Raw genomic sequence first — 21,676 nt, 5'->3', positions numbered from 1 at the left:
AGGTTTTGTGTCGCACCGCGACAAGTTCGACGGCTCGTGGTACATCCAGGTGTTGTGCGAAGTGTTCGCGGAGTCTGCGCATGACTGCCACGTGGAGAAGCTGTTCAAGTTGGTGGACGAGAGGCTGCAGCAGAAGTACGGCATCCAGACGTCGTCGGTGGACAGCCGCGGGTTCAACAAGAAGTTGTACCTGCACCCGGGGCTGTACGAATGACCGCGGGCCCCTGTTCGCTGACCTGCGCCACTAAGCCGATGTCTACCAAGCGCAGCGCAACACAGGTCAATGATTTAGCTCAAGCTATGTCTTAGGCATAAATGATAGTCTTTAACATAAAATGATATTTGTGTTTTGGCGACCTCCTATCGTCCTGTCGTCGAAAGATGTCGCAACGTTTATAATTTATTATACGAATCTATAGATTCATGTAAAAGATACAATTGAAATTTATTCCAGGTTGTAATAAATTAAGTAAATAATTGACGAGAATTAAAAAATAGTATGATGGTATTTATACTCGGATGTTTTGCGTTACTAAATATTATGATAGTAAGATTGGGTGTACATTAACTACCCAATTTGGTTGATAGAAGTAAAGACAAGTACATATGATGTGGCATTTTAGATGGACCCAAGTACCATCACTACTCAGCCTCTTTCTTATACGGGGGCCTTCACAACTTCTTTTTACTTAGTTTTGTCTTTTACCATCAAGCACCAGTATACAAGTACTGTGTGTGTTCCGATTTGAAGAATACTCAAGGTGATACACCATTGTAATAAATTAAAGCTTCCGGGCATTATTGATAATCTTTATAAATTCGTGGCTCTTACTATATGTGAATGTGAATAATTTCCTCGTCACCTTGTTAGGTTAGGAATTACTATTATAAATTTATATAAAGTGATGAAAAAAATAAAAAGGGAACGAAATACAAAAATGAGGTATGAAATAATAGTAAACACGGTTTTGTACGCGATTATACAAGAACAATTATTTTTAAAGATTAAATGAAAATCCGAATTAGATTAGTTTATTATAATTAAATAATATTGGTTTCTCACAAGTTGATCATTTGGACGATAGCCTAATTGATTTCCTTACAAAACTCATTTAGTGAATATTTTATTGGTTAGGCCGTTGTTGTCGTGTTTTGTCATACTTTGTTACAATAACCAGGTATGATGTTCTTAAAATCGTTCCAGGTATGATGTTTTTAAAATCGTTTTCTGTATGTATATGGTTCTTAATAACTTGTACCGATTGCCTCCAACAGATGTCGCTTTACAACAATGACAGCGCGTGTCAAACTTCTATGATTTACATTTTCAATATAGTAATACCCTCATGATGGAATTTCCATTATCAGAATGAATGTGCAATTTTAAGACTTGTATCGATATCAGAATACAACTTCCAAAACATTTGCAAGTATCATTATCTAGTTGCTATGTTGGAATAATTACTAGAATACTTGTAATCATCGAAGACACGAAAAATGAGTGCTCAAATATATGATTGCAAACAAAAAAAAAAATTATAAAATGGAACTGTTTCAAAAATAAATTAGTTTAATTTATATGCTAAGAAGGTCTGAGCTGCTGAAAGATGTATCATTAAATGTAGGATAATGTTCCTTGTAGAGTTTTCTTTATTATTTATTTCAAATGCTTATGGGTTTCTGGTTCGTATAACAAGCTACATATATACATTATCTCGTAAGTGGATAAGTGATTTATGGATATACCCTTTAGATAAACTAACCTTATCTAGAGCAATATGAAGTATCCAGTAGGAATTGAATGGAGAAATGATGTAATATTTGCAATTATATTAATAGGGTATGTTTGAATTTGCACATTACAAGTGAAAACTGCATTATAATTGGTAACCAATCTGCCCGGCTACAAATTTAAGTGTCATATTAAGCGCGAGTTAATGTCAAAGGGGTATTATAATGTAAAGGATTACCTCGATGATCAGACGGTTTGGAAAAACAGTCCTGCACACCCTGTCCAACCCAATGTTAACGCCAATATTAGAAATTAACTACATAAACGTCTCATGTGTACCTTTCTACAATTTTGACATTTACTGGGTAACAGTTTTAAATTTCCGTGACATATTTTACTTTATATTGACTCATTGAATTATCAATGTATAATAGACGAACGACCGATCATTTTGTTGCATCGGCCTTAAAATTTATAATCTAAATTATATTGACCGAGATCTATGACAAAATATGAAATGAAAATATTATGTTTGTAAATGTAGGCGTATGCACGCTGTACACTGTTTCATAGTTTTTATAAATTTTTTAGTATTATTGTTTTTTTTTTTCGTTAATTTTTAGTTATTGCTAAATACTTTTATGTGGTTTTCTCCGCACTTTTACGGCGATGTGCGTGTATTAGCTTATATAAATAATCAGTCTTTGTATAGAAAAGACTTATTAAAAAAAATATATATTTAATAACAATATTATAAAAGAATGGCCTTTCTTCTTCGGGTTGTCATCGCTTAGGTAGTTAGTGAAAGGCTGGTAGGTTAGCTAGGTTAGGGCTTTTATTGTCCTCACCGGTGAGGATCGCGACGCGTTTCTCCCTTATTGCTTATTCAAAAATACATATATACATCATTTTATTTCTTCTTCCCTGCCAGCCCGAGCTGGCTTCTTTGTTTACTAAGTATATTTTTCATTTATTTTATTTTCAATATAAATTGTCTTTTTTTATATAAGCTAATTTAATTAAGTAATAATTAAATATTCTCATATACCTTGACTTATCATAAGTGCAACTATGTTCGCCTACGTGATGAATAAAGCATTTTTATTTATTTTTTTTATTTTTTTTATAGAAATGTGGCAGTCGATCACATTTCATATATTGCAATGTGCAAGAGTGGGCGCGTAGTGGGGATATCGCTCCATCTCATTCTTCCGCGTTACGTGGGCGTATTGCGCCTCATTTCTCGTTTCTTGACATTTAACCTTCTACCCAAATTCAGACGCTATATGTATTTCTGAAAATGTATATGATGATTTTATATGAGGTAAATATTTGATAAATGTAAGGAACAAAATATATGTCACACACCCTCCTGTGATGCTGCCAATACACGATGTGATTGATTCCGAGGTCTCGCGCCCGGTATAAAACACCCATTGTGCAATTTCCCAGGATAACATTTACAAATTTAATCTAGGACATAGTCTACCTATGTGCCAAATTTCATTGAAATGCGATCCCAGGTTTCTGCATTAACTTCCAAACACCTACACTACTGTTACGCGCCGCTATCCTAGCCGATGACATCGGGCGTTTCCGAAAGTATTCGGCTGCGCGCGCAGGCTGGCAGAAGGGAAGATATGTCACGCGGCGATTATTCTATTATTCTTTTTGGTTGGACATTGTCAAAAAAAATGTCTAAAATTGTATTCTGTAATTATTTTGCTAATATAATGTTTACTGTAAAAAGAGCGTTTTAACATTCAGAAGTGGGATTACACAAATGCATAATTTGAAGTTACATTGAATTCGAATGTGAAGAGAACTATCGGAATAAATCTGTGATGTATCATTGAATGCCGAAATTAAAATTACCAGATTCTCAGATTTTAGTTACTAAAACAGAAGGGAGAAATATAAATGCAAATTACTTCAGAGATTATGTTTTATTATTCGGACAGCGTTTCGCCTTATACTAGTGCACACAATAGGGGACCGGACAGGTATTACCAAAAAATCTGAAATTCAGTTTAAAGTAAAGTTTGTAATATTAAAAATATTATAGAAAGAAAGAAAAGATTTTATTATTGCACACAAACAGTATAACGTGCACATAGTAAACAAATAAAGAATAAAAACATAAAAATTAAAAAGAAATGTATTATACCTATTGTGCCAACAATGGGAACCCTCATTCAGCTTCTTGCTGCAGTACCAGTCTAATACTGCAGCGCTGATTTTCAATGAGGTACCCCGGGTGACATACGGACACTAAGTAGGTGTATTACGCAAGTGAAGATAAAATATAAATACGTATACAAACATAACATAAACAACAAATACAAGTGAAACGAACAATTCAGAACAAGTCATGAATGCTCATCCAGCGTGTTGCATAACTACCCACGCATTATAGAAAATGTTGCTCGCAATGACGTTTTACAAACAGACGCGTCATACACTAACAAAATGGCACATAAAAACGGCGCACTATTTGCTATAGTCACGTACCTGTACATATAATTATAAATTGGCTAGAAGAAGGAATAAAAAGATGCAGCATACATTCGTTAGAAAAGGATATATCGACACCAACAATTTATACTACGCTAACTCGAAGTTTAGGTAAAATCGTTTTTTTATGCCAAATTGCTTAAAATATGTTGTTTTATATGTAATAAAAAAATCGTGAAGAAATATATAAAAATAAAGAAGTTACAAATTTTATACAACGCTAAGTAAAGGTACTTTTGAAATCAGTCGATTTTAATTACGCTAACTATTGTTAGCGGAGTATACGCGGGGAGAGGACGCACCGCTTGTTCGTTTATATTAATCTAACGACACTTGTCGCTGTGTTAGATGTGATCGCGAGATTTTATAAACTTTATCAGTAAATCATGATTGATAGTCTCATTGTTACAAGTTATTTAAAATATTGTTAGTGTTACTTTATTATTACAAAAATGTCACGAAAACGAGTTAAATATTTAGTGGATTTAATTAAAAGGAGGAATATTCTTTGAGCACTGTTGATAAAAATGGGGAGATACTGCTTCCTACTGTTGAGAAAAGTAAGTTTAATGTGTTATTAAAGATTATAATGTATGTCAAAGTAGATAAATATGTTTTATATTAACACAGTACGTTTTTTTGAAAATTTGATCCGCTCAACTCAATGTCCGTGTAACACTACGCTAACACTTAGTTAGCGTACTTTAATACGTTCGTTTATATTTGTATGTTTGTAAAATGGATGACTTAGCGACTTTTACGTTAAAATACTTATGTGAAAATGTATATTAATTAGTTTATTGGTGGTATGTTGACTGTTTTTTTACATATATATGTTTTTTTTTTATAAAACAATCATATGATTTCAATACATTATGCCTATTATTCTATAATCGTTGCCATTACCTGCCGAAGTTGATTATCCTGAATTTGTGGTTTTGTATAATCACATCATGTTGGATGAGCCTATTCAAGAGAATGCTTATTCTATATCCAGTTCTACAAGCCAAGATATAGTTAATTACGAAAATGATTATAAGATATACATTTAAACCACGTTCCACATAATATTTATTCACCAAAGGTATTGACTTCTATCCAAAAACCTTCTCTATTGACGTTAACTCCACCAAGTATGGAACCTGCATACATAATACCCCCGTACCTTCACCCTATTGTGATTTTTCGGAATCTTCACAAAGTTTAAACAATACTTTGGTACCGACTTGCGAAGATACCGAAGATAGAACACTCATACGTAAAATCAGTAGGTCAGCCCAGGAAAGTCTTTTCGATTCTTATATGGATAGCGACCTTGGGTGGGAACACAGATTCAGTATCAACAATATCTACTCCCAGTAATTCAATTTCTTCGCCTGTAGCATTTAATGATAGTGACTATTCAGCAGTATCGACCCCAAAAACAATAAATGTAGATCTAAAAAAAATAATGATGTAGGTCTCAAACGTCTTAAACTTGAAGATGAGTGGATACTTAGAAAAAGAAAACTTTTGTGTAATAAAGGATTGCAAGGTATATTCCAATCCTTTATTACACAAAAGTTTTCTGACCTGAAAAGGAAAAACTAAAGCACCAAGAAACATTAAAGTCGCTTGCGTCAATTATCGTCTGCAATGTCATAATAATATAAACCAAGAAGTTCGTATTGACCTACTTGATGAGTTCTGGGGTAATCACGCGAAATAGTGGAAAATCATTGCCAAATATGTGATACATAAAAGCTACAAAACTGCCACTAATGTTGACAGCGAATCTAGTCGTCGATCACACACTTAGAATTATCATCTTCCCATAAATTCTGGCAATGGTAACACATCACCTAAAGTTTGCAAAACAATGTTCTTGAATATTTTTGATATTAAAAATCTAAGTAAACAATGATTTAACTGGTGTTTCTGATGATAGAGGTCGGCATAAAACCATATCTATATAATTTCAAGTGAAATGAAACAGAGTGTCATAGATCACGTTATTTCTTTTACCCCTGTGGAGTCTCACTATGTTAGAAAACGTATAAATAAAAAATACTTAGATCCTACTTTAACTTTTACAAAAATGTCGTTGTATGTTGAGTTGTGTGCCGATAATAATTATAATATTAGAGTACAGACAGTATAGAGATATTGTTTACGCTAATTAGAAGATAGGTTTCTATTTACCAAAATCTTTTTTACATAATTTCATACCGCCTTCAAGAACCACTAAAACCAAAAAAATATTTAACATTATCTATTTACTGGTTACCAATTTTGGAGTCGGTGCCTAATAAAAATAAAATATAGCAAAATATAAAGACTACCCATGACCACGAAGGCTATACAGTCTTCAAAACGTCGGCAGAAAATTAAAATATAAAAACGCGATAAAATCGGAAAATAGTTTAATTTTAAAATATAAAGATTTAAAAATATTAGAATGATAACAACATTATATCCGAAAAGTATCATACATTTTATAGAAATTTATTAACAACTGAACACGAGGAGAATGCAAGTGATAAGGTTTGAATGTTTAGAAGTACTCAATGATTACAACCTACTGCTTAAATTATGTGATTTATATTTACTAATTAGAAGTTTTGTTTTCTTTTAAAAATAACAATATTAAGTGCAATCGTGAGATAGATATCATATACGAAGTCGAACTGTGATTGACTTGATCCCTTATCGTAAATTAATAAGAAAGTACTTACCTGTAATTTTAATAAAAAGTTGATTAATATACTATTTTTGTTTTCATTATACATTTACCTGTATAGAATAATATTATCTTCATAATTTCATCTATAATTTATACAAATCAATGTGTATTATAGCTCAATAGAATGTTAAATGATACGCTAACTTAGAGCACAGTTCGATGTATAGTACGCTATGTATAATTTGTCGGCTTTTAATGCGATATCTGCCAGAAAAGCATGTCCCGATAAAATAAGGCTAAGTTAAATATTTTTTTATTTAGCATAGGAATTCATAATAATATATCTTGTGAATATATATAGGAACCTAATTTTATATTTAATGCATAATATTCTCCAATTTTCTTACTGCAACGCAATAAAAATAACACATCTTTAGGACTGTGGTCTCCCGTAACACACTACGCTAACATTAGTTAGACGTGTGTAGTATGTACAATCTAATTGAGGAATTACATGTATACACGGCTAACTTGCGCTAATTTAAAAAATATAAATAATTAAGGAAAAATAAGTATGAGAAATTATAAATAATAAGTTAGTCATTAAGGGTGCCAAATTTCAAATAAGTATCTTAACTAATAAAAAAGTTATCACGTTTTTCCCTTTAAACGCCTCTCCTGTAAAGTACGGTTTTTTGAGTTAGCTTAGTATAAATTGTTGGTGTCGATATATACATCGACAGTTACGTAACAACGTTAGTGCCGCACGCTTATTGGCCGTCGAGTCGGGCAATTACCTTACTTTCGTCTTGCCAGTATTGAGCTCGGACAACGTATCTATGTAATAAAAACATCTTAGGTCGCTCGCATCTGACTCCGTGAGCGACAGAAGAGGGGGGACCGAGACAAAAACGCATGCCATCACTCTCGCCACCATAAGCGTGCGAACTGCATGCCGCGCTAATAACAAATATTATTAAGTGCTTAATGGTACATAAGAAAAGTTTGTAAAAAAACAAAAAATAATAATAATAATAAGCCCCCTAAATCCAACCACACGTCCAAATCGAACATCTGATTACGTAGGGGGCGGGCAACGCAACATGTATCTACTGATGCGGCTAACGTGGCTCTGGGAACCCATCAATATGGAGACCCGATATAAAAGAAAATTGAGAGGACCGCTGCCCGGGGGCGATCGCCGGGGCGCACCTGGAGCTGACGCTGGGTGCTCCAGTATACGATCCGTCAGCGGTGAGGAGTTGAGCAGGCGGACTCCCACCGGGGATTCACAACCCGAAAATGTTACAGCCGACAGTAGGAGTAATAGCCCCCATGAACCATATAGTCCAAGTACTGCATCTTATAACCCGTCAGGGCAATCTTCACCATCTTTATCCGATCATAGGGACACACCAATACCGGTATTGGATGTTTCACGGAAGGCGATTGCCAATCAACCCGTGACCACCAAAGCCGGAAAACCCAGAGTGCGCACGAAATGGGATAATGATATAAATATATTCATCATGCGCGCATATTACCACGTTACAAAATTAGAAACGGACAAGACCATGTATTGTAAAAAACTATTTGATCAATTCCAACGAGAGTATCCTCAGATAAAAGTCTCTGCACAACGCATTGCTGATCAAAGACGAGTCATTGTTCGAAATAAACTCTTATCACACAAATGCTTAAATGACATCAAAAAAGAAATTTCAGACCTGTTGCGTAGAGAAGAAGTAATGCACCCAAATACACAAACACTCTCGCCTATACATTCAGCCTCTATTAACGAAACACCTTCAATACAAACAAATCGTATTATGCAAAGTACATCCTTTAATCTCCCATTGACTGACATAATGTCTTCTAGCCAAATGTTTGATGCATCAACCCAAACCCCAATTATACACAGTTTAAATAGAACACAAAATCAGAATTTATGTGCGCCATGTACGGAAAATACAGATGAATCAGTTCAAAATCTTTTACACCAATTAGAAACTACATTAACGTTATACATAGGTACTGACCCCACAACTCGTCCAAAATTACCTAGATTAAAAGAAAATAAAAAGTTGTACAAATTAATTAACATATTTAACAAAGAATTATTAGGGAAATTCTACTCTATAGATTCAAACATTGTAGATATACATACTCTTATTTATTGCAGCGCCTTAGTTATATGTCAAAATTTAGGATACAAAATTAAATCAGAATACCCAGATAATATAAGAAGAAACCAAAATAAATTAGACAAACCAGCGTGGCAAATTAGAATAGAAAAGGACATAAAAGTGCTTAGGGCAGATATAGGAAGGTTAACGCAATTTATAAACAATAATAAATCAAAAAAATTACTTAAGAAAGTCGAAAAAATATTTAATTCAACTAAAGTTCACTCCTCTCATGAAAAAAATAACACTCGACCGGAAGAATATTTAGACACACTTAAACAAAAGCTGGCTTTAAAGACACAAAGATTAACAAGATATAAAAAAGCATTACAACGCAAAATAGATAACAGACAGTTTGTAAATAACGAGAAAGGTTTTTATAGGTCATTACGTGGGGAAAGCACTAAACAAAACTTTGAATTGCCTAAGCCTGAAGAACTCCAACACTACTGGGCTGAACTCTGGAAGAAACAAAAAGAACATAACGATAGCTCAAAGTGGATAAAGGAGGAAGAAGGTAGATGGTCTCATATAGACGAAATGGAATTCACAGATATTACAGGGGAAGACATTGAAATAATCACTAAAAAAACAAAAACTGGAAGGCTGCTGGACTTGATGGTGTCCATAACTTCTGGTATAAGAAATTTACAATACTTCATGATACTCTTGCAAGAATAATTACAGATATATTAAAAGGAATAGAACAAATGCCAAATTTCATCACAAAAGGATTAACATACATGCTCCCGAAAAGTAATGACACTACCAATCCCTCTCAATATAGACCCATCACATGTTTACCGACTATTTATAAAATTATTACCTCTTGTATCACAATTAAAATAAATAACCACTTAGTTCAGAATAACATCCTTGCTGAAGAACAAAAAGGGTGTAGGCAGCATCATAAAGGATGTAAAGAACAGCTTACAATTGATTCAACTGTACTTAAACATGCCCAAGTTCATAATAGAAATATCCATATAGCATATATTGATTATAAAAAGGCTTTTGACAGTGTACCACATTCCTGGCTTATACGCATTTTACATATTTACAAAGTTAGCCCAGTAATTATAACCTTCTTGAAGAATGTCATGACTGAGTGGAAGACTAGGCTTATTTTATCAAATAATTCTCGAACTATCACCACTGATGAAATCGCAATTAAGAATGGCATTTTTCAGGGAGATTCCCTCAGTCCTTTATGGTTTTGCCTGGCCTTAAATCCACTATCTCATATCGTCAATAATGAAAATTGCGGTTATAAATTAACATCTAACACCGAGATAAGTCACCTGATGTATATGGATGACATAAAACTATTTTCAAAATCTAAAAAGGATTTACAGACACTAATTCAAAAAACTACACAATTCAGTAAAGATATTAACATGTCATTTGGAATGGAAAAATGCAAAATACTTCATATACATAAAGGCAAAATAGTAAATTCTGATGGTAACAGTGATAGTAATACTGAAGAAACTAATTTTACCCTTATGGAAGCGGACGAAACATATAAATATTTAGGCATTCACCAATCTAGTACTATAAATCACACCTTAATAAAAAAGAAACTAACCGAAGAATATAAACGTAGACTTAATTTAATTTGTAAAAGACCTCTATTTTCCAAAAACCTATTTAAAGCGATAAACACTTATGCTATACCTATCCTAACATACTCTTTTGGTGTAATCAAATGGTCCCGAACAGACATTAATCAGTTAGAAATTAAAACTAGAACAACACTCACAAAATATAATAATTTACACCCAAAGTCGGCAATTGAGAGGATGACAGTAAAAAGGCCAAAAGGCGGGAGGGGACTCATAGATCTGAAAGTATTATGGGAAAGTCAGGTAAATAACCTACGACAGTTTTTTTACAATAAATCTGAAAATAGTAATATTCACTTAGCTACAATAGAATCGGATAAAAATTTCACGCCATTGAACTTAAATAATAGGGACATAAAAAATAGCTTACCAATCAATCCAGAATCGGAAAAATTAAATACTTGGCGTAGGAAGGAGTTACATGGTAGACACTTGCACGACCTGGAACAGGCTCATAATGACATGGAAGCCTCAAAAAAGTGGTTGAAGTTGGGGTCTTTATTCCCAGAAACGGAAGGTTTCATCATTGCGATTCAAGACCAAGTAATTAATACCAAAAACTATAAAAAATATATCATGAAAGACCCAAACATCCATAATGATAAATGTAGGAAGTGTCACCATCACCCTGAAACGATTCAACATATTACTGGTGCCTGTCCGACCCTAACACAAACTGATTATACCCACCGACATAACCAAGTAGTTCACATTATACACCAAAAACTTGCAATAAAACACAAACTAATACCTAATAAACTTATGCCATACTATCAATACACACCAAAACCAGTGCTGGAGAATACCAACTACAGGATGTACTTTGATCGCGCTATATTGACAGACAAAACTATACATAATAACAGACCGGACATTACACTCATAGATAAAGTTAAGAAAGAAATATATATAATTGACATAGCAGTACCAAATACTCATAACATACAAAAGACTATAACAGAAAAAATACACAAATATACAGAGCTGAAAGAAGAAGTTCATAGAATCTGGAAAATGGATAAAGTTTACATCGTGCCGTTGGTGCTCTCTAGCACGGGCGTCATACCAAAATACTTGTTACATTCTCTTAACGTAATAAATCTACCAGAAAATACCTATATCACAATGCAGAAAGCCGCAATATTAAATACATGTCGTATAGTTAGGAAATTCTTACAAGAAGATTCCGTCACCCAAACAATACCAGAACATACAGCACACTTGGCCTAGGCCCGTGGGTTGTATTATACCACCGAAGTATCCTCAATACTTCGAGAATGTTTAAATAAAAAAAAAGAAAATAATAATAATAATAATGAATAAATACACAAACACCACAAGACAAGTGCAAATAGTAATGAGTGTAATATGGTGAGAGAATACAGGCAATGGGGATGCATATTGGTGACCTGTCGCGACTACGCCGTGAATGACCAAACATTCCATCACACCATGTGATCAAAAACTCGAAGGCAAGTAAACACATCTATATTTTATTTAATGTGTAATATGTTGTTGCTTCTGAATGTGTAACAAGTATTGTTTATAATTATATTTAAAACTAAATTTACTGTTTTTAGATCGACACGGCGGTGGAATATTGTTCCAACAGCATATGTTATCTCATATTTGTTTTTGTAAAAGAGTTGTGATTTGTATTTTTAAATCAATAAATAAAATACAATAATTATAATATTTTTAGTCTATTCTTTACGGCAAATGAAACACCAATCACGGCGCATGACGTCACACGTGGGTAAAATGTAAACAAAGAGACGTCATCTGGATGTCATACCGCGTTGTGTTATTTTAATGTTTTAAAGGTATTTTTTGACACAGAACTGCTCTAATAATTAATATTAATTTATACGGGACGTTGTTACTATCTTCCAGCTTAACGTTTACAGATTGTTTAATCGTTAATCATAATGGACCGCAAAAAATATCGTTGGTGCGTCGTACCTGAATGTAATAATACTTCTACATCTTTACCAAACAAATTATTTATTGATGTACCACGAAAAGCAGATATACGAATAAAGTGGTTGCAGTTAGCAAGACGAACCTACGACGGAATGTCTGCAGACTCACCGATTTAGTTCTGTGGGGATCGCTTTGATGTAACTAAATAAAAAATAGTGTTTCGGTTTAAAATAAATCGATGAATATTTCAATTAATTAAATCATTTGTACACCCAGGGAGGTTATGGTTATGAGATGTATTTATTTATGTTTTAGCTGCCACATGATATGGAATAGAATATTTATTTATATAGAATTCTGGTTGTTACACAGTAACCTGAGATTGCCTGAGATTAACACGGTCTATGCAGTGTTGCCAGATCATAATTTCTCTTTACCACAGGATTATTTGAATTTAAAATTTTACCCTTAAACCAATCATAAATAATTCGGTACTTTTTTCTATATCCTTATCTATGCAGACGCCACTTCTTTTTCACTTCCACTTCAATAATTATTAATTTAATTATCTCATTTTATTAGGAACAACTAGCTGTACACGAAAATTGTATTGAATAAACAATTATAATTGTTTCATGGCCTACAATTTTTGTAGGAAACATCTTTCTCTAAGCTCAATATTTATTACAATACCGTGAAACAATAGCTTTAATACCTTAACTCGTAGAATTACCCCAAAAATTACCATAAAAAAATACCCTGCTGATTCAGTTTTTACCCCTAAATCTAGGGGTAAATAACCCCTAATTTGGCATTATTGAATCAGTGTTTAAATGACAAGACTTGTCAAGTTGCTTTATCCACGTATGACGTCACACGAGACGAAATGACATAATGTAGCGTTTGCGCGGGAATTATAGCTATTTAACATTTAGGCATGGTTTTATGTACTTTTTAAGCTTTATTTGTGCAAAATACTATTTTTCTTGGCTATTTATATCCACAATGATCAATTTAAAACACCTTCTGAAAATTTGTCCGGTCCCCTATTGAATGTCCATTGAAATTAATGCCTTGGGTTTTTATACCCGTTTAGCGGCGTAAAGGTAAACACCGCTGTAGAGGAACAGATGGTTACGTTCCTCTATGGAAGGGGAAGATTTCCAGTCAGGCAGATGTTGCGTCTGACCGGCCGCGGCCCCTCCGACAGTTCCTATTCGGAGGTGGTATATATGCTGCACGTCGCGCAAATTGTGCAAGCGTGATTCAGGATCGATGTCGCCATCTATCGTGCTTGCTGTGTGATTATCACTCCAGTTGTGTCACTGCATCGATCCTCTTGCAGTTCCGGCGATGTTGACAAGATGGCGGTATATGCACTAATTGTACCGCCACATCACTCCCCCCCGGAGACCGGAGGTCGAAAGTCTTCAGTCGAGTCTTCTTCGATGCTAATTGTAGCTTGCCAGTGCCAGAGAGATGATGCCCCAGTGAGTCAGGGTGTTGATGCCCCAGTGAGTCGGGGTGAAGATGCCCCAGTGAGTCGGGGTGAAGATGCCCCAGTGAGTCGGGGTGAAATGCCCCAGTGAGTCGGGGTGAGATGCCCCCATTGAGTCGGGGTGTGGTCCCAGTGAGTCGGAACCGTGCGCAATTGGCCCTAGTGGGTCAGGGCTGTGCGCGGGTGGTCAGCTCCTTTGAAGCGAAGCTGACGGTGTTCGATTCCAGTGAGTCGGAATCGATGCTGCGTCCCTCTGCGATGAGTTCGGTGTGTCACGTGGCTATACCACGACAACCGGCGAATGCTGCCCGTAGATGGTCCGGCTGTAGCGCAGTTGTGCCGTGACGTTGGAGCCGAAGTCCGTGCAGGAGTGCTGAAGGTACCAGGCTTGCATTGGCAGCATGCATGTGGTAACCTTAATGGCTGGACAGTGCTGGCTGGCTGTGCGAAGTGTTGACTGGCTGGATGGAAAGGAAGTGATGGATGGCGAGGTGATGCGAAGCGACGATGATGCAGGTGCGGCTGGTCTCGTCGATGACGGTGCGATGATGTTCAGCGTCAGGGGTCACCACTTTAGCGGCGTAAAGGTAAACACCGCTGTAGAGGAACAGATGGTTGCGTTCCTCTATGGAAGGGAAAGATTTCCAGTCAGGCAGATGTTGCGCCTGACCGGCCGCGGCCCCTCCGACAGTCCCTATTCGGAGGTGGTATATATGCTGCACGTCGCGCAAATTGTGCAAGCGTGATTCAGGATCGATGTCGCCATCTATCGTGCTTGCTGTGTGATTATCACTCCAGTTGTGTCACTGCATCGATCCTCTTGCAGTTCCGGCGATGTTGACAAGATGGCGGTATATGCACTAATTGTACCGCCACACCCGTCATTTAACAGTTGGATGTCATGTCACGAACAATCATCGGCGAACCATAGGCAATATTGATACTGCTGGCTGGCTCGAGTGGAAGTTGCGGCATTCAACCTCCGTAGTATGGCTTTAGCTTTGGCATTGGCTGCGGCTGTGGCTGTGGCTGTGGCTGTGGCTGTGGCTGTGGCTGTGGCTTTGGCTTTGGCTTGGCTTTGGCTTTGGCTTTGGCTTTGGCTTTGGCTTTGGCTTTGGCTTTGGCTTTGGCTTTGGCTTTGGCTTTGGCTTTGGCTTTGGCTTTGGCTTTGGCTTGGGCTTTGGCTTTGGCTTTGGCTTTGGCTTTGGCTTTGGCTTTGGCTTTGGCTTTGGCTTTGGCTTTGGCTTTGGCTTTGGCTTTGGCTTTGGCTTTGGCTTTGGCTTTGGCTTTGGCTTTGGCTTTGGCTTTGGCTTTGGCTTTGGCTTTGGCTTTGGCTTTGGCTTTGGCTTTGGCTTTGGCTTTGGCTTTGGCTTTGGCTTTGGCTTTGGCTTTGGCTTTGGCTTTGGCTTTGGCTTTGGCTTTGGCTTTGGCTTTGGCTTTGGCTTTGGCTTTGGCTTTGGCTTTGGCTTGGGCTTTGGCTTTGGCTTTGGCTTTGGCTTTGGCTTTGGCTTTGGCTTTGGCTTTGGCTTTGGCTTTGGCTTTGGCTTTGGCTTTGGCTTTGGCTTTGGCTTTGGCTTTGGCTTTGGCTTTGGCTTTGGCTTTGGCTTTGGCTTTGGCTTTGGCTTTGGCTTTGGCTTTGGCTTTGGCTTTGGCTTTGGCTTTGGCTTTGGCTTTGGCTTTGGCTTTGGCTTTGGCTTTGGCTTTGGCTTTGGCTTTGGCTTTGGCTTTGGCTTTGGCTTTGGCTTTGGCTTTGGCTTTGGCTTTGGCTTTGGCTTTGGCTTTGGCTTTGGCTTTGGCTTTGGCTTTGGCTTTGGCTTTGGCTTTGGCTTTGGCTTTGGCTTTGGCTTTGGCTTTGGCTTTGGCTTTGGCTTGGCTTAACACGTGACTGCATGGCTGGCTTTGCTTGGCATGTGCTGCGTTGTAACATTACCATGGCAAACGTCTACGTCTGTTGAAGTAAATAATAAATATATTGTATGTTTAAACTACTGATTGGAGGCAGTCTCAATTACAAAGATTTACTAGATTCGGTTCGCCCATGACCCATCTGCGATAATTTATAAACTCAATTGGCGACAATAATTTTTAGTAAACGATTTTATGGACGTTAACAAATATCATGATTTCATAGCGAAGCTTGAGATCCTGATGCTATCAACTATGAAGATTTTAAGTTTATACGTTATGGCCCGTTTCGCTGACAGGTGACCTGCTGTACCGCATATCGGGCGTGTCGGGCAAGATGACGACGGAGACGGCGTGCGAGGACGACAACTTCGGCACGGAGCAGTCGCACAAGGCCATCATCAACGCGCTCGGGCCGGAGCGCCGCAACCGCGTGCTCGCCGGCCTCTACATGGGCCGCAGCGACGTCGCGCTCATGGTGCGCCAGGCCGCGCTGCACGTCTGGAAGGTACTCAACATTATACCAATTCCCGCCTTTACAAACGTTATTGTTCCGGGGACCTATAATGAATAGTACGCATTTTTGTGATTCATAGCTTTGAAGCTCAACAAGTTTGTCGGAACTATAAAAGCAATTAAACTTGGTGTAGCTTGATACTTTTAAAGTTCCTCAGTAGATAATATCGAATACTTTATTGACGACAAACCAGAACTTTTCGAAATATTAGACAAAGTTGTACTTGACATTATGTTATTTACCATGGTTTGGTGTTCAGGTGGTTGTGACCAACACGCCGAAGACCCTGCGCGAGATCCTGCCGACGCTATTCGGGCTGCTGCTGGGCTGCCTCGCCTCCACCAGCTACGACAAGAGGCAGGTCGCGGCAAGGACGCTTGGAGACCTCGTCCGAAAGGTTAGATCACTATAATTTTTAATATTCTATGTTAGCTGATTAACATGTTGACAAGTTAATATCATTTGCACTGATGTCCACTGTTGACATTTTCTGACATATGTCGTGTTAAATTATCATTACTGTGAGCGATTGGCATAATGTAAGTACACAAGCATACCCTGCACGTGCCAAGTGGCAGCTCACCTGGTTCAGTATGAGTAACCCGTACATTGTGTGTCAGCTGGGCGAGCGCGTGCTGCCGGAGATCGTGCCCATCCTGGAGCGCGGCCTGCGCTCGCCGCGCGCCGACCAGCGCCAGGGCGTCTGCATCGGCCTCGGCGAGATCCTCGCCTCCACCTCCAGGGACGCCGTGCTCAGCTTTGCAGACGGACTGGTAAGAATAGCACTGGCTTTACAATACTATTCACTATATGTTATAGTAAAAGGTTTAAGTTTGTTTTTGTACAGAGAATACTTAGAAATTAGTCAAGTGTTTCATAAAAGCAAGCGGCTTGCTACTGTTGCAAAAACTTTGTGCGATCTGTACATAAACAAAGATATTGTTACATATTTTGTTATAAATTTTTCATTAAAATACCTTAGTTTCGTATGCCAATTATTCTGATAGATTCGTTTGTTGCATATCTTATTATTTTATGATATGTGTAGGTGCCGACCGTACGCACGGCGCTATGCGACCCTCTACCGGAGGTGCGGCTAGCGGCGGCGAGAACCTTCGACTCGCTGCACGCCACTATTGGCAACAAAGCCCTAGACGATATCCTACCGCCCATGCTGGACCAGCTCCACGATCCAGATCCTGCAGTGGCTGATGCTACACTAGATGGACTCAAGCAGGTACAAATTATGGAACATTTTAATGAGTTGTTGCTATATGAAGTGTATGTAACATAAATTGCGTTACGTTTTGTATAAGTTGGTATGATTTCCCGACGCTTCAAAAAGTGCTGTTTAAAATCTCATCGATATACTGTATAGGTCATTTTTTTCGGTATTGTATGCTCATGCCAGGTGATCTTACACTGTAAAGTGTCTTACATAAGCTCGTTAATTACCGACTCATGTAATAATTTATGCAACGCACCATAATTATTAGCATGTGTGGCGTGGTGTCCAGGTGATGGCGATAAAGTCTCGCGCGGTGCTTCCGTACCTGATCCCGGTGTTGACGAACGCGGGCGGCCCCGGCGGCGTGGACACGCGCGCGCTGTCGGCGCTGGCGGCGGCGGCGGGCGGCGCGCTCGGCCGCCACCTGCCGCGCGTGCTGCCCGCGCTGCTCGCCGCGCTCGCCGCCGCGCGCGGCACCGACCAGGAGCCCGTGGAGCTCGACCACTGCCGCGACGCGCTGCTGCCCGTCGCCGACGCGCCCGGCGTCAGATGGTACGCGCACCCACCGATACTTGTCACGTCAATACACTCTTGTTACAGCAAAACATTCATGTCATTCTTGTTTGTGACAGCATCGTCGATAGCCTGCTGGAGGCGGTGCGCACGGGCACGGACTCGAAGCGTCGCGCGGCGGCGGCGCTGCTGTGCGCGTACGTGGGGCACACGCGCGCCGACCTGGCGCCGCACGTGCCGCAGCTGATGCGCGGCCTGCTGCTGCTGTTCGCGGACGAGGACCCCGACGTGGTGATGATGGCGTGGGACGCACTGTCGGCGCTCACCCGCACGCTCGACGTCGAGCGACAGATAGCGCACGTGTCAGACGTCCGGCAAGCCGTGCGCTACGCCACAGCGGACCTGAAGGGCGATTTGCTACCAGGGTTCTGTCTGCCTAAGGTTACTATTTGTCTTATCTATATAAACCATCATGGAGATCTTTGCAATTTCAATGTATTGGTGGTGTTATTACCGTTTTTGGGCATTTGTAATAGTTGTCAATCATTTCATCACTGAGTAGTATTAAAAAGTTTATTAGACAATAGTATTGAATAAATGTTTTCAATACCAGGGCTTAACGCCGATCCTGCCGCTGTTCCGCGAGTCGATTCTGAATGGTCTGCCAGAAGAAAAGGAGAACGCGGCTATGATGCTGGGCGACATCATCAAGTTGACGAGCCCTGACTCCATTCAGCCGTCGGTGGTGCACATCACCGGCCCCCTCATCCGCATCCTCGGCGACCGGTTCAACTCGAGCGTTAAGGCGGCCGTGCTAGAGACGCTCGCACTGCTGCTGTCTAAGGTATATATTAACTTAAACTCTAACTTGACACACGTAATATAATGATATAATCATATTATGACATTAGTATAATGGTCATGTAATAATAAACGAAATGATCGACAGGTCGGCGTGATGCTGAAGCAGTTCTTACCACAACTCCAAACGACATTCCTGAAGGCATTAAATGACACCAGTCGGCCGGTGCGCATCAAGGCGGGCGTGGCATTATCACAGCTGGTGGTGATCCACACCCGGGCCGACCCACTGTTCGTGGAGATGCACAACGGCATCAAGAACACAGAAGACCCCGCCATCCGGGAGACGATGCTACAAGCGCTGCGCAGCATAATCACGGCCGGCGGCGATAAGATGTCGGAGCAGTTGACGCTGGCCATCTTGTCGACACTGACCACCCCGGCGCTACTGGCGCACCCCGAGGACCCTCCGCGCGGCGCCGTGGGCGGCTGCCTGGGCGCATTGTTGCACTGCCTACCCGCCGCACACCGCGACGCCGCGCTGCTACACCACGTGCTCGCCGCCGCGCATCCCCCCACACACCCGCCCGAAGACTGGCTGTTAATTCACGGTCGGTCGTGTGCGCTCTTCGTCGCGCTAAAGGAGACTCCGGATCACGTGTACAGAGATCCTTACGAAGACAAAGTGGAGAAGACGCTACTCTCGTATCTCGCCAGTGATAAAACTCCCATAGTGTGCAACGGCATCCGCGGCATCGGGTACCTGATGCGCTACCTGCTCGAGAACGACAAACCTGTACCGCAAAATATCCTCTCACAGTTTGTCAGGGTGAGTTAACAATGCTAAATGCCTGGGTTTTACTCTATACTTGTAATCAGATAGTTATTGTGCTCTAATACCTTCGCTCTCTCACTATAATTACAATATGTTTGTCCAGAGCATGAACCACACGAGTAACGAGGTGAAGCAGCTGATGGCCCGCGCGAGCGCGGTAGTGGGTCGCGAGGCGCGGCTGGAGCGCGGCGCAGGCGGCGACGTGCTGCGGGCGCTGCTGCCCGCGCTCGTCAACGGCACCAAGGAGAAGAACACGTACGTGCGCGCCAACGCCGAACTCGCACTGCGCGCCGTGCTGCGTCTGCCGCACGACGAACAGTTCCACCAGGTAGGTACCTTACTCATAATCCAAAAAGGACAAGGACATCAGAGCCACTTCTCGATAGTGTACAAGAGGTAATGCATATAATTACTTTCAGTCACGTTAAGTTTATCTGATTCTTCGAAATAAGATAAAAATGTGACACAAACAAAAAAACATTTCCTTGTATTACACACCCACATAATTTTTAGTGAAAAATGTATTATATATCAGATACCCATTTGTCTCTATCTCTGATAGACTTGGAGGAATTAGCAAGATAAAACAAAGTTATAAATATAGTATACTATTGGAATACACTAGTTTCTATCATCCTAGAATATGTTAGACGACACAAATATGCATCGTCACTTACAATTAATTGTTCTTGTCTCAAGACATAATAGCATGTTGTAAACTAAACACCTGAGATGAGCGTGTAGTAAGATATTAGCGACAAGGTCGTCGCGTTCAGAGCACCCGATAAATTATAATACATTCAATTTATGGAGATTTTATGGATATATATGTTCATCTTGACTATTGTTGTTTATATAATCAAAATGTAATTTTATGGGTCGTTTATTGCCTACCTGAGGTCTGTGACGCGCGATTCCAACGCATTTATAACTGGACTATCAATGGTGTGACAAAAAAAGTACAATTAATAGTGTAAAATATGTATTTAATAGTGTTAACACGTGCCTTTGTCCCATAAATAATTTATTTACTAGTATATCTTATGTATATCAAAACCAGCTTGCCCTCCAGTTGTTTTACACAAAAATAATAATAAAAAAAACAAGTCGCAACCGTTTATTGCAGTTATGATTCAAATCAACCGACCACTTCAAGTATACTGATAATATAATTGAAGTCATACATTACTTTGTCACTGTTATTTATGGAGCTGTTTTATTGTAATTGTATTGTAAGCAAGTCTATATGAGTAGGTATAATTTCCTTTAAGCATCATAATGCAGCATCTATCGAGTTTAAACATTTAAGTTTACTTATTACTGTTTATTATTAGATTTAACATTGGCTTATAATGATTTAAAGTAACAAGCCAAATGTTGTGTACTACTTTGTAATCGTGTTATAATAACTCTAAACATACAAGTGTATTGTTTACGAATGTATGTTTATTAGAAAATATATGTGAAATTTATTTATGTGTCAGAAAAGTAATTAAACACTAAAAAACTATTTTAGATTTATACAGACTTTTTTAGTAAAGTATAGCTATAAATGTGATTATCTTGTTCAGCAATGCATGTCTCTACTGGACGAGGGAGCGCGCGAGGCGCTGGCGGACGTGGTGGCGCGCGTGCTGCGCCGCGCACACTCCGACGGACGCGACGAGGACCTCGACTGCACGCTGCTCACTTGAGCACCACTCTACTCCTTAAGAATATATATTTAATTTTATGGAA

At 39.1% G+C, this 21,676-nt stretch overlaps 2 protein-coding genes across 3 annotated transcripts in view; both read left to right on the top strand.

The window, feature by feature from the left end:
- The window catches only part of LOC115451994 (caspase Dronc-like), a 26,899-nt gene extending 25,264 nt beyond the window's left edge, over positions 1 to 1,635 (top strand). For both annotated transcript variants that reach the window (XM_037439607.1, XM_037439609.1), the window contains one exon: positions 3 to 1,635. In XM_037439607.1, the coding sequence (XP_037295504.1) occupies positions 3 to 214 (212 nt within the window). In that variant the 3' untranslated portion in view covers positions 215 to 1,635. The remainder of the gene's footprint in view (positions 1 to 2) is intronic.
- On the top strand, positions 55 to 21,676 carry LOC115451995 (eIF-2-alpha kinase activator GCN1-like). Its single transcript, XM_037439606.1, has 11 exons — positions 55 to 279; positions 16,345 to 16,553; positions 16,822 to 16,959; positions 17,183 to 17,335; positions 17,611 to 17,799; positions 18,080 to 18,342; positions 18,423 to 18,744; positions 18,917 to 19,147; positions 19,253 to 19,933; positions 20,043 to 20,267; positions 21,511 to 21,676. The coding sequence occupies exons 2-11, from the start codon at positions 16,383 to 16,385 to the stop codon at positions 21,631 to 21,633; spliced, it is 2,496 nt and encodes an 831-aa protein (XP_037295503.1). The 5' UTR covers positions 55 to 279; positions 16,345 to 16,382; the 3' UTR covers positions 21,634 to 21,676.

This window comes from Manduca sexta, chromosome 17 (assembly GCF_014839805.1).
Source record: "Manduca sexta isolate Smith_Timp_Sample1 chromosome 17, JHU_Msex_v1.0, whole genome shotgun sequence".
Lineage (NCBI taxonomy): Eukaryota > Metazoa > Arthropoda > Insecta > Lepidoptera > Sphingidae > Manduca > Manduca sexta.
The sequence above is the reverse complement of the archived record's forward strand: the minus strand, read 5'-3'. Positions and strand labels throughout refer to the sequence as shown.